Consider the following 13,332-nt stretch of genomic DNA (forward strand, 5'->3'; position numbering starts at 1 on the left):
CTATTATTATTGTGTAGCTTTGTGTCGGGTTAACAGGTTGGCCGAAACTTTTTATTTTCGTGTCAGGTTATGGGTCGTTCAAAACATCCCGGGCATTGTTGGCATGTGGGAGTAATTGTAATTTTCTGGTGCATAGGGTTTAATTTGCAAAGTTGCTTGCTGCATAAACAGAAGGCACAGCTGAGCTGAGTGAAAAAGTGAGGGGAGAGTTGGGTGTGCATAGTGGATAAACAGAAAAAGTGGAGGCAAAAAAGCTATGAAGGCAATTAAATAGTTGGTGAAAGGTGGGTGGTGTAATAAATAAAGAAAATGTGACAGAGAAGAAGTGTGGTGCAGATTGCTGGGTTGTGACAAGGACTCAGCTTTCTTTGCCTTCATTTTTCTTATATTACATTGCATTATTAGATTTAGATGTTTCGTGGAAAATCAGAGTTGAACCCATTTTATGCATGTTACTTTCTAATTTTAGAGAAGGGCTTCTTTTATTTTTAATTCAAAATTGTCTATGAGATTGGTGTAACTCATCACTTTGGTTTTTGAGATTTGAAATTGATAGAAGTGATTTCTGAGTTTGTCCACCATTAATCATTTTGGTTATTTCCTGAAAAAATTCCATTAAGTAAGGACCAAAATGACAAACATATCTTCAATTTAATAAACAATGGGTCAAATGATATGACAAAAATTGAGGGTATTTTTATCATTTTATCCTTATTTAACAAAGATTTTACGTGAAATGACCAAAGTGATTAATGATTGACAAATTCAAGGATCAATTCTATTGATTTAATATCTTAAGAGCCAAGATGAAGAGTTATGACAATCTCATAGACCATTTCGGCTAGAAAGCCTTTTAGAGAATGAACTTAAGATTTACCAACACTTGATATCCTACCATAGCATATGGGAAGGTGTAAAGAAGTCTTTCTCGTGTTTTAGAAGAGAGATGTTTATAACAAATATTTCATTGTAGTGGTAATTATGTGTTAAAATACATAGTATCGTATTTGATAATTTGAAATACCGTTATAATAATGTACTCGTGTACGTAAATCAAATTGGGCATTCCCTTGATCAATTTTAAGATCTATAAATTACTTACTCACTTCTCGAGCTTTACTGATCTTTACAGATGCAACATTATCGATGTTCAAAATAGTTTTGAAAGGGATGTATAGAGAGGGTTGTGAATTTTTGGAATTGGAGTAGCATTTTGTGTTGTTTTATGCATTGAGGTTTAGTGCTCACCCTTTTATGGTAAGAATTTGGAGGTTACTCAACTACCAAAAGAATGAGTCCATTCTGCACTACAAATTTCAGGCTGTCAAGCATTTTCCCCAACTGCTGCCGCTGTCTCCACCCTCTGCAACACCGGACCAAACTGTTAATTCATCTTCCTTTCTCCTTCCCTCCCTCAACAAACCCTAGTTTTTTGATAATACAATGATTAATTAATTAATTCAAAATTAATCCCAATACAAATGAACATGTGGTGACTAAATGTCAAGCACTATTGCCCAAAAACCCTAACCCTAAACCTCATTAGAGCCTTTTTTTCCACCAGTTTTGTAAGTGGCGGTTAGGAAGGAGAATTCTCTCTCTGTGCCAACTACTTTATCTGATTGAGAAATGTTAAGAGAACTCTTTTAAAGTGGAATTTTCGATGAACCATGTGTCACATGGAATTTTATTGTTAATTTATGTGCCAACATTATAGAAGATTGAGTAAAAAACATGAGCTGACAAAGAGTTCATAAAGAGTCTCAGATTTAAGAGAGTCCCTTAGCATTTCTCTTATCTGACTTTATGATAAATGTTAAGGGGTCTCTCACAAAGTGAGACTCTTCAAGAACACTCTGTCATCTCACAGTTTAACGTTAATTTTCGTACTAATATTATAAAATATTATGCCAGTGATACAGATTGCTTAAAAACTTTTCACTTTTAAAATAGTCTCTTTACTATTTCCCCGCACTTTATTATTTGATATTTTTATTTTTACTTTTCACTTTTTTCTCTTATCCCAGGTAAAAAGTATGGAATATAGACAATTGACAGTAAAACGACATGGTCCAATTGATGCACCTTCTGCAATTTATTTACCTTTGCCTTTGTGTTTATAACTTGCTTTTTCTGCAATTTATTTACCTTTGTCTTTGTGTTTTTAACTTGCTTTTTCCGTGGTGTGCCCTGGTTGACAAATTCTCGACCAAAAGAATACCGGCAGCTTTGGAAGGAGGAGGAAAAAACTAACAAGAACAAGACGATGCATGAATGGGACCATTTTTTTCAAAAAAAAATTTAGTGGAGGGACTCTTCATAATCCATATAGTTGGTAAATGTTAGTCCTTGAATTCTCTGTAACAACTAGGGGTGGGTACAATCCGATTTAATTCGATTTGTTATGAAAAAACTTAAGTTGAACCGAGCCGAATAATGTGATGTGTTTGAGTTTGAGTCAATTTTTGTCATTATCAAAGAAATTTTTTCATGCAAAGTCATGCACGTTCATCCCACTTATGAGACTTAGGATAGGTTCTTCAAATGTCAATCAAGCACTCCACATTATAATAACCCAACAACTACAAAGACTAATAGCTCAATAGTTTTCTTTTCTATTACCTCTTTTCAACAAAGTGAATACCTAGTGCCACTGAATAAATAATCATGTGCGCTATTTAGGGGCGGATGTATATTGGGATCAAGGTAGTCGCAAGATCACATGGAGTTCAAAAAATATACATGTGAAGGTCTTTCGATTATTCTTCAATATTTGGTGCGAGTTTCTTTTGTCCTTTCCAAGTGTTTTGATATGATGCCTGATGGGCATACCTTGACAGCTTGTGTCAATAAAACTTGACAAATTATCTTGATATCACTCGTCAGATTGCTTCGATATATGTCGATATTTGTTGATATGCATGCAACATGGTTTGGTTAACGAAAACAAGCCCACCAAGTTGTTATGCGAAATGCCTCAATGAAAAAACGAATTTTTTTTTGCGCACTTCGCGCTTTGTTTCTAGATCAACCCTATGACCTCCCAAGGTTCAAATCCTAAATCCGCCACTAGCAATCGCTCAATATTATGAAACTACATGGTACAATATAAGTGAGCAACATACTTAACATAACACATTGTTGATAATTTTTCAGTGTGACGGTGACTGGAAAATGACCTATTTACTCCCATTCACTTTATTTATTTCTCATGGGCTATTTGGGCTTTTCAACAGTGTCTTCATTTATGGGTGAGCCCAAGGAAGCCCAAATCATGCAAAAACCCTAAATCTCCCAATTGAATTTGCACACTCATCTCTGAACTGAGAAATTGTGGAGCTCTGATTTGTGCAGGGAAGAGATGGCAGCTAATGCAAGCACCAGCGTAAGCAGAAAGCAGCTGATACTATCGGCTCTCTGCAAATACTTCTCTCTCGATCCTGTAAGCAACTTCATCTCTCTCAATCAGCTTCAAGTTTTTAACTTTTTTGCCACTTTGATTGCTCAAGTTTTGAGCTCGATATCTGCAGAAATCGTTGCCGGAAAACATCGCTGGCGATGAAGTCACGAGCTTGTACTCAACCGTACTGAAATCAGCCAAAAAGGACGCTGCAGGGGAAGTGAAAGATGGGGTAATGTTTTACAGTTTTACTGCCTCAAAAGCTTAGTTGAATTGGATTTCTGGTAATTTTTATGTGATCTGCAAGTAAAAGTTTCGTGTTTTGGGGTTTGTAGGTGGTGAATTGGATAAGATATGCAGAGGGTTTTCCTACAGATTCCCAGGCATGCTCTGGAGCTCTCAAAGGGTTGAATGAAACCTTGGTTGATGTGTCAGTGCTTTTGGGCAATGGGTTCACCCCCTCTGAAGCTGATGCTGTTGTGTTTGCTGCAGTGCATTCTTCTGTGGTATGGATAATGGATTGTTCTTCTGCATGCATGCGTTCGATCTTGTTTTGCATTTTTCGATACTTTTGCGATTTGTAATTCTGTTGATGTTTTTGCTTAAGAAATGCAAGACTTTTTAGTTGTTAGTATTTTCTGGAATTCTTTTTTAATTCGTGCACGCGCATTTTGTTCCAATGTGGCTGCAATGGCGCTTGAAATCGTGGTGATTTTGTTGAGTGGTTTATCTGCAGATTGGACTTTCAAATTCAGATAGGCAAAAGTTGCCGCATTTGTTGAGATGGGTGGATTACATCCAGGTACGTCCCCATGTCGTGGGTAGTGCTGTTATCTTTAATTCAGACTCAGTGAAGGTTCAATCTCACTGTCCACTGTCCAGGGCTCCCCCTTAATTTTATTAGCAACACTTATCAAAGTGTGACAGTAATTTCAGGTGGAATAAAGTACCATGTGGTTACGAACTTCTGTCATTAGATGCAAAAATATGAGCTACTTGTTATTGTTTCCACGCGTAGCTTTCAGAAATGTCGTAGTCGACTAGTGCTCACAACTTTTTTCTCCTCCAGAACAAGGTGGATTTTGGGGACATACTTGAGAAGATAGTGATAGAGAAGGATAAATTTGATTTTCGAGTAAGTAAAATCTACTATTTAACTTGAATCCCTTTTACAGTTTTTCTTCTCTGAACCTGATATTGCAATACAATGGAAATATTAAATGTTGAAAAGATAGTAAAAAAAAATGTTTTCTTGTGAATCACAAAGTTGACTTATGTTACTCTGTATCCTTTGATCGTTATGTGTGCAGAAGTTGGATGAATTGATGGGAGCAAAAAATGCAGGTAAGGTAGAAATTGATTCAAATGCAAAGAAGACTGTTCAAGGCGCAAAAAGTGCAGAAAAGCCAGAGGCAGACCTGAACACAAAGAAAAGTGATGCTGGGGTACATCCTTTTAAATTTTCACCTGTTCTTTATCGTGTACAATCAAATAATCTTACCGACATATGACATGTTTCTTTGTAATCATATTAATTGTAAATTTTATGGCTATACCTACATGCGTAATGATGCTTCAAACATGTAGTTAATAGAAAAACTCAATTCATTTGAGAAGAAAATTTAGATAGTTATCTAACTTATCTTCTAACAATGCTTTGGATTTCCTGCAAGCATGAATTCATGAAATTTCTTTTTAGAAAAAAAAAAGCATAGAATTGTGAAATGATTAACGGTACCAAACAGTGTAGTAGAGTATGCTCATGAACCACTGTTCCTCATCTGAAGACCAAGTAGCTAGATGCATAATTATGGGTATCCACCACCTAAGTTCTTTAACTTTTATTACAAGCAGTACCCATACTACTATGTGAGATGTCCATACAAAACTATTTTAGCTGTATAATTAAACCTTCTAGATAGAAATTTCTATACTGTTCCTTTCAAATATAACTGGGAATAACCATATTGCCCTTCATCGGTTAGTTGACCAACATTATATCTGATCGCTCTATTTCAAATATAGATGGTTGGGTTTGTGCGGTAAACTACTACAATCTGAACAAATGCTTCTACTTTCAGATTTCCTTAGTATACTGTTCTTTCCCGATGACCTTTTTATTGGAATTGTTAGGTAAAGGCAGCAGGAGATGAGAAAATTACTTCGGATAAGAAAGCGGATAAGAAAGCAGATAAGAAAGCTACTGAAGAGAAGAAAAAATCACCAGAAACAGAGGCAGTTGAGAAAGACAAAGAAGTTAGTGTCAGTTTATTGAATATACAGGTTGGCCTCGTGCGCAAAGCTTGGAAGCATCCGTCTGCCGATAGGTGTGTGGGCAACATTTTTTCTCTTTCTTTTTGTCTAGGTGCCCCATTAATTCATTAAAAAGCTAATTAAACTGCTGGCTGTCTTACCTTGAAGTTTGGACTCTGAATGCTATTGCATATTTGGAGTATGCAAAATCAGTCATAACCCATGTTTTAAAACTTGATACAGTTTACTGGTTGAGGAGATAGATGTTGGAGAAGCTAAATTACGGCAAGTGGTCAGCGGCTTGGCAAAATATATCAGTCCAGAGGAGTTGACAGTATGATTACTACTTGATCTTTTGGAACTAGACAGTTTTTTACATAATCTTTTGCATATTTTCTGTTCATTTTATTTTCATAGTTGTTAAGACAGATGAATGTCACACTTAATTTCTGATGTATCCACTCGGTGCATGCACTATGCAGAACCGTCATGTTGTGCTGATTACGAATGTGAAACCTGGGAAGTTACGGGATGTGATGTCACAAGGACTGGTATGAGTGTTCTCATTTAACTCATATTTTTTGCTGCTGAGGTAGTTTTATGAGTTGGAAAGGGGATGTTGTTTACTCCTACACTGCTTAACTAGTGATCAAAATCATGTCTTCATTTTCATATCTATACTCAAAGTATTCAAGTTTTCACTCCAATCGGTCATAGGAAATATTTATAATCCCACCTACTATTCTCTAGTATAAGATTCCAAATTGGCTTATGAAGAGTCCTTTTTTAGTGAAAGCTGAATGTTTCTAAACTTAGCTTCTACTAAACAAATATAAAGGTATGGATTTCATTTGTGTGCATGTATTCAGGTGCTATGTGCTTCTAACGAAGATCACACCCTTGTAGAGCCTTTGCTCCCTCCACAAGGGGCTAAACCGGGGGAACGTGTATCATTTTCTGGGTGAGTTAGCTGAAACTACTTGGAGCTTAAACAGACATTTTCTTTCATTGGTAACTTCTCTTGACATGCACTTCTTTCTATTCAGGATTGATGGAAAGCCAGAAGATGTTCTGAACCCAAAAAAGAAACAGCTGGACAAGATCACTCCGGTATGTTTTCGTTGCTCTCGTTTTGTGGATCTTCTTAGTGTGATTAGGGGACAACCATAGATGTGCTGCCTAATTTAATTAGACTGTTCACTACTTATATGGAAACTTGCAGTCCACAAATTACTGCCCGGCTAACCATTAAAAAGTTCACTTTAAAATTCTGGGGTACTGGAGGTGTCTCAATCCGTGTAGGAATCAGTTTGTCGATAGGCCTGTGTTTCTATTGATTATGAATCCATTCTTGCATTTCTTTTACGTATTGGAATTTTACGGAGGCATTGACAGTTATTACAGTTGTGGCAATTTGGTCAGAATAGTCATAATCTCCCCTCTCATCAATTTTGCATTAAGTATCTCTACAACATTGCGTTTATGATGCTTCAAAGTTAGAATTGGGCATATGAATCTCATGTGTTTCATCGTTGCAGCATCTTTTCACTGACGACAAGGGCGTGGCTACCTTCAAGGGTATTCCGTTTATGACCTCGGCTGGGCCTTGTACATCATCCATCCCCAAGGCAACCATCAAATGATCATAACTTGCCCTTACAACCAATGTAACTCTCATTATTCAACGAAGTTCTCGCTCACCATATGGTTCTACTTATTCGATGTGAAGATGTTATGGAATTACAGGTTAAAGAAAATTGCTTTCATGCCGCTTATACTGTTATATCAAACGGTTTCACACGATCAATTTGAACCCGGAGATGAAGTGCCGATGTGCCATTTCAAATTAGGCTAGAAGGATTCCGAGAAAAACTTGTCTGCACTTGTTTTTAGGTCGCTTGCACATAATTGTACGTGCAAGAGACCCGTTTTGTGAAACAGAAGTACAAACGAGCAGAGTCAATTTCTACCTTCATTAGGATAAGAGGGAACCAATCACGAGAAATTTAATGCGTACTGCAACGCATTGTATGTCTCATTTTGAGGTATATTTTATATTATAACATGCGGTGTATCGTTTTCTATTTAAGTACACCGAAAAATCTACCACTACTCACAACGAGATAGATATAACTCACATTTTCCCTTAAAGCTAGCAAAGCCATAACAAGTGGACCAAACGGCAAGGACATGTCAACGTCAGCTACCAAGAAGTTGTTATCCGTTATAGATTTACCAGTCTTGTCTGTAATCTGTTGTTGAAATTGTACTGTATGCTTTGTAAATTGCAATTTGCAGAACAAAGCATGCATTGAAATTTAAAGGTTCAGCTCTTCACCCTAGTCCGCAGGCACCAACTAGTAATATTTTAAAACAAGTAATGCAACATGTACTACGTTGTTAACTTGTTAGCAGCATGTTTCATCCAAGATACACTTTCATGAAATAAATTAGAGTAAATTGTAGTAATGATCTCTCAAATTTAATCAAATTGGAGCAATGGTTCCTTAAGTAAAAATCCATTACTATTGGTCCCTAAACTTATCAAAATGTGTAATTATAGTCATTTTCATCAATTTCGTCAAAATTTTGTCAAAATAAGTTAGGTTGGAATAACCATTTATATAATTAGGGTCCCTCAACTCATCAAAGTGTGTAATTATGGTCATTTTTGTCAACTACGTCAAAATTTTTGTCAAATCGAGTTATGTTGGAAGGACCATTGCTACAATTGGGTTAAGGTTAATGGACCATTTCTCCAGTTGAATTAAAGTTGAGGGACCAATGGTAATGAATTTTTTGTTGAGGGACCATAGCTGCACGTTTTGATGAGTTGATGAACCAATGGTAATAGATTTTTAGTTGAGAGACCATTACTTCAATTGAGTTAAAGTTAATGGACTATAGCTACAATTTACTCAATAAATTAATGTCTAGAAACAAATACATCAAACTCGTTTTATGTAATATTTGAGTTTTTTCTTTTCTTTTCATCTTACGGTTGAAACAAGAATATTTAAGCTCACGATTCATATAGTATTCGTATGAGTTTGGGAGGAGCAAAACATAGTTTTATTTTAGTACATCGATATTTTTACACTATGAGGAATTCGGCTAAGCCACACAACAGGCAACCTAATTTGGTATCGAATTCACCATCCACGAAATTCGAACCTGAGACCTCTCACTTCTAAGCGAAGAGGAATAATACTAGACCATAGTTGTTACGGAAGACTCACTATTTGGTCCATGCAAATTAACTGTTGTTTTTAGTATTGAGTAGAAAGAAAGACATGACAAAGGTTCTGTGTATTTACGCATGTAATATGTAATGAGTAATACTATTCATACCATATTTTTATACCACATTTCTATACCACCTTAGGTGGCATCTGATGTGGACAGTTACATCATTTGAAAAATTTGCAAAACCCAAGGAAAGGAAGAAGAAAGACTCATCGTATACCACAATCATCATTTAATTAAGGAAAAATTAGTATCCGGTCCTTAGTTTTTACTGTTCATTGACTAAGACCTTATTAGTTCTCAAATTTTGATTCAAGTCCCTAGCATTAATGTGATAATGAATTTACATGTTTATTATATAATTTTTTTAATATAAAAATTAGTAATTAATTTAGGGTTTAATACTCACACCTCTATTAAACTTCTAATTAATTTTCAATTCAAACATTTCCAAAATAATAAAAAATTAAATTAAATTAAAAAAAAGATTCTCAATTTTTTAATCTTAAATGTACCCATTCATATAATTTTTCAATTTTTTTAATCTTAAATGTACCCATTCTCAAATATATCAATTTGTTATATGTAAAATGTACCCTTTTTTTAATATAAAATCCATTCAAATTTTTTAATCCATGTTTAAACTTATATGGGTACATTCTTTTTCGTTGATTTGAGAATGTATCCATGTTTTGGTACAGTAACTTTTTTTGTTAATTTTGGTTAATGTACCCATACATATATGTACACACACACACTATAATAGAGAGTATAATTTATATTTTATTATTTTTAATCCCATAAATTATGGGTTTTATTTAAAATCTCATTAATATAAACAATTATAAATTTCAATTTTTAATTTTTCAGTAAAACAATATAGTAACTTACATTATTACATTAATGTCAGGGACCTCAATCAAAAACTAAAAACTAACAATGTTTCAATTAAAGAATATTGATAGCTAGGGACCGCATCCAAAGTGTCCCTTTAATTAACTATTTTTTCTTAATTATTAGTTTATTAAATAATGAACTAAATTTAAAAATATGATTAATTCAATTGATGTGACTATTCATATCAAATGTCATCTAAGGTGGTATGAAAATGTGATAAAAAAACATAGTACTCAATATGTAATATGCATGCATCGGATATGCATGGATTCTACATCAAGACAGATGGGATTCGGATCTTTTTGACGTATGGGGATTTGGTGTAGTAACTCCACCACCTCCATCCTTTGACCAGATTTACTCAAGCAACCACCAATTTTGCTGTTGTTCAATCCAATCTACCTTTTTCAAAACTATGAAAGGAAATTCAAATTTGAGTCCGTTTACATTAACGTAAGTCTGCTCATTTCTTTTTGAGTACCTATATGCACTAACGCTATCACTATTTGACCGAGCAATCTTGTTTCACTCAATTCAAGTTATTAAATCAAATTCAATGGTTAAATATGTGTTGTGTCAAATGTTTGTAGATACTTAAAAAAAATTAAAATAAAAAATTTGCTTTGGTGCTCTTGTCCTTAACCATTAATCGAAGTTTTCATAGAGCACTAGTTGATGTTTCTTCCTAAATAGAACTAGCATTTCGAAAATTATCCTTAAAAAAACATGAAAATCAAGATTCACAAATACAAAAGATGGGATGCACTTTTTTAAAATGTAGAATATAATTGAGTGATATAGAAAATGAGTTGCTGACATTGAAAGTAGAAAATATACTAGTAGTACATATTAAATATAATAGTAAAAAACACTAAGTTCTACGTAACATTAAAGCCACACTCGAAAATTATAAATTTTAAATTTGTTGGGGGTTTGAATTTATGTCACAAGGTCATGGTTATTGTTGTATCAGCAGCCAGCAGCAGTAAAAACCTGCTATAAAGTGAATCAAATGACATAATTTAGCAGCTGTATCCATGCAGATTGCTGAATTCTGATACCGACTAATTTTCTCTGCACGCAGAGGGAGAGAAAACCATAGAGATAGAGAAGATAATAAAATATACCAAGTCACAGATATTTCGTGATCTTCTTTGGGTTTCTACCTTTGATTTGATTCAGTTCTCTCTCTCAAATTTTCTAGCAGCATATCTGCATATGCATTTACTTACCACAGTCTCTAATCTCTATAAATAAATACAAAAATCCCACCTTCCAGAATCCACATTGCATGCTGTTCATACATTTCCCATGAGTTTGTTTGCTTTATGTTTTAATATATGAATTTGAATCCCCATATGCTTAATTGTTACTGTCAGATTCAGACAAGTCGTTTCGTTTTTGGTCTTATGTAATTAAATCTTGTCTGTTACTGCAACTGCGTTTGTTATAAGTCTCTCTCTCTCCTCTTCTGCAGTCACGTCTTTGCTTTCTTTTGGCTATTATTTTTGTAAGTTGGTGGGTGAGAGAGTGAGAGGAGTTATTATTTCTAGGGTTTAAGAAATATGGAGGCTTCTTCTTCTTCTTCCTCCTCAAAGGGTTTCATGGCAAATGTGGAGCAACCCCATGTTTTAGCCGTCGATGACAGTCTCATCGACCGAAAACTGATCGAAAAGCTGCTCACAAATTTGTCTTGCAAAGGTAACAATCTATCTGCTTGAATCCTGCACAACCCTCCATTTTTTTTTCATTCTTTTTTATAGTTTGCGAGATATTCTCATGCTAATTTACTTGAAAATAAATGGTAGTGAATGTTACACTCTTGTTTTCTCCGTGCAAGAGGAGAAAGTGTAAGTGTAAGAATCACCTCCCGGAAGAAACGCTACATTGTACATTTTAATGGTTCATTTATTGCTTAATAGAAAGATTAAGAAGACTTTATAATGGTGAATTGAATTAATATTAAGCTGTTTAATGGAAATAAAGTATATTAAAAACAGAGTCTATTTTTGCTTGCTAAAATAAAAAAGCTAATGATTTTCTTCTATTTGGTGCAGTGACAACTGCAGAAAATGGGGCAAGGGCGTTGGAGTTTCTGGGCTTGGGAGATCAACAACACAATAGCTTGGAGAGTAATGTGAGTACCTAATTACCATTAATCCATCGTATTAATTCAATATTTTAAGCTTTACACTGAGAAGGGAGAAGGGTCTTGTTCTTACTTGCAGGTTTCAAACTCAAAGGTAAATCTGGTAATTACTGACTACTGTATGCCAGGAATGACAGGCTATGAACTGCTCAAGAAAATCAAGGTATTGCAGATTTTTTGATAAATTTTTAGCATGTAATTAATATGGTTAAATATATAATCATGCTTTATTTTCTTACCCTTTTGCAAGCAGGAATCATCAATCATGAAGGAGGTTCCAGTGGTGATTATGTCATCTGAAAACGTACCGAATCGGATTGACAAGTAAATATGAACTGATTATTTGTTCTTTCCTTTTATTTATTTATTTATTTATGGTTTTAATTTCTAATTAACAACAGGTGCTTAGAGGAAGGAGCTCAAATGTTCATGCTAAAGCCACTGAGACAGTCTGATATAAAGAAATTGAGATATCATTTGATGAACTGCAATAGCTAGAAAAACGTTTTTCTTTTCCTTTTTTTTTTTCTGGAGAAAGAATTGGAAATAGCCTAAGAGCTAGTTCAATTACTAAGTTTTTCTGTGCAACATAGCATGGTATGCACTGGAGAGCTAGTCTATTAAATTTTTTTATAATTTCCTTATGACATATGAACTTCCTTCAATATGCTAATTTTTAATTTTGGGTTTTGTTTTGTTCAGGACTTGTTGTCTCCACCTTTTTAAATTATTGTTTGAGGCACAAATACTTCCAATTAATATTTATCTTGTTTAGGAATTAAAACTATCAAATTGACTTTTTAGAAAAATGAAGGAATGCTATTCTATTGCTTCTCCTTTGATGTTTTTTTTCGTTGTTTTAACTTCAGAAAATTATTTATGCACACTATAATTCACCTCTACACACTTCCGTTTTTGTTTATCATTGTTTTGAACAAATCGAAAGAAATTCAACGGTCAAATTAAGAAGAGTGCAGAAGTAGAAATCACTCATCATGTCATGCAATTTCCTGAAATTATTATATATATATATATACAGAATTTGTATATAATGATTAAAAAGAAAAGAAAATGGACAGGAAAATTAGAGTCTAAATTCAATGAACTATATGATTCTTGGATAATTTACTTTAAAAGTTGCAGAGAAAAAGCTAAAGAATCATGATATGTACAATCAAAATCAATCATATTCGAATCAAAATTCCTAACTGCAACAATTTCTAAATTGATGGGATTTGGATTCTTGTAGACTTTTGACATATACCAAATCCCTAATTTTCTATGTATCTAAATGTGTTCTTCTCCCCAAGGACCCCAAACCTTCATCTTCTGCAGGAGAACAAGGAAAATATCGTCATTCACTTCCTCAACAGAGACAAGGCCTTGA

The 13,332-nt window shown here is 34.3% G+C and overlaps 2 protein-coding genes across 3 annotated transcripts; both read left to right on the forward strand.

Moving 5' to 3' along the window:
• Window positions 1–3,247: 3,247 nt before the first annotated feature.
• LOC103450759 (probable methionine--tRNA ligase) lies at window positions 3,248–7,428 on the forward strand. Its single transcript, XM_029102427.2, has 12 exons — window positions 3,248–3,442; window positions 3,531–3,632; window positions 3,736–3,906; window positions 4,137–4,202; window positions 4,470–4,535; window positions 4,711–4,845; window positions 5,534–5,727; window positions 5,897–5,987; window positions 6,136–6,204; window positions 6,523–6,614; window positions 6,700–6,763; window positions 7,192–7,428. Exons 1-12 carry the CDS (start codon window positions 3,362–3,364, stop codon window positions 7,294–7,296), a joined length of 1,236 nt encoding a protein of 411 aa, XP_028958260.1. The 5' UTR covers window positions 3,248–3,361; the 3' UTR covers window positions 7,297–7,428.
• Window positions 7,429–11,229: 3,801 nt separating this feature from the next.
• Window positions 11,230–12,649, forward strand: LOC103450760 (two-component response regulator ARR17-like). Of its 2 annotated transcripts, none has more exons than XM_070819798.1 (5): window positions 11,230–11,497; window positions 11,854–11,933; window positions 12,025–12,108; window positions 12,196–12,269; window positions 12,347–12,649. In XM_070819798.1, exons 1-5 carry the CDS (start codon window positions 11,362–11,364, stop codon window positions 12,441–12,443), a joined length of 471 nt encoding a protein of 156 aa, XP_070675899.1. In that variant the 5' UTR covers window positions 11,230–11,361; the 3' UTR covers window positions 12,444–12,649. The 2 variants fall into 2 exon arrangements, with proteins under 2 accessions (XP_070675899.1, XP_008388361.2); XM_008390139.4 differs by having other exon boundaries at window positions 11,239–11,497; window positions 12,199–12,269.
• Window positions 12,650–13,332: the final 683 nt, after the last annotated feature.

The sequence above is a fragment of the Malus domestica genome, chromosome 01 (genome assembly GCF_042453785.1).
Source record: "Malus domestica chromosome 01, GDT2T_hap1".
Lineage (NCBI taxonomy): Eukaryota > Viridiplantae > Streptophyta > Magnoliopsida > Rosales > Rosaceae > Malus > Malus domestica.

Excerpts from the sequence above, each read along its gene's own strand:
- LOC103450759 (XM_029102427.2), top strand. The coding sequence starts at position 3,362 with ATGGCAGCTAATGCAAGCACCAGCGTAAGCAGAAAGCAGCTGATACTA. Across the intron at positions 4,203-4,469 it reads GATGGGTGGATTACATCCAG|AACAAGGTGGATTTTGGGGA; the intron begins GTACGTCCCCAT and ends TTTCTCCTCCAG. Across the intron at positions 6,764-7,191 it reads AGCTGGACAAGATCACTCCG|CATCTTTTCACTGACGACAA; the intron begins GTATGTTTTCGT and ends TCATCGTTGCAG.
- LOC103450760 (XM_070819798.1), top strand. The coding sequence starts at position 11,362 with ATGGAGGCTTCTTCTTCTTCTTCCTCCTCAAAGGGTTTCATGGCAAAT. Across the intron at positions 11,498-11,853 it reads CACAAATTTGTCTTGCAAAG|TGACAACTGCAGAAAATGGG; the intron begins GTAACAATCTAT and ends TATTTGGTGCAG. Across the intron at positions 12,270-12,346 it reads GTACCGAATCGGATTGACAA|GTGCTTAGAGGAAGGAGCTC; the intron begins GTAAATATGAAC and ends AATTAACAACAG.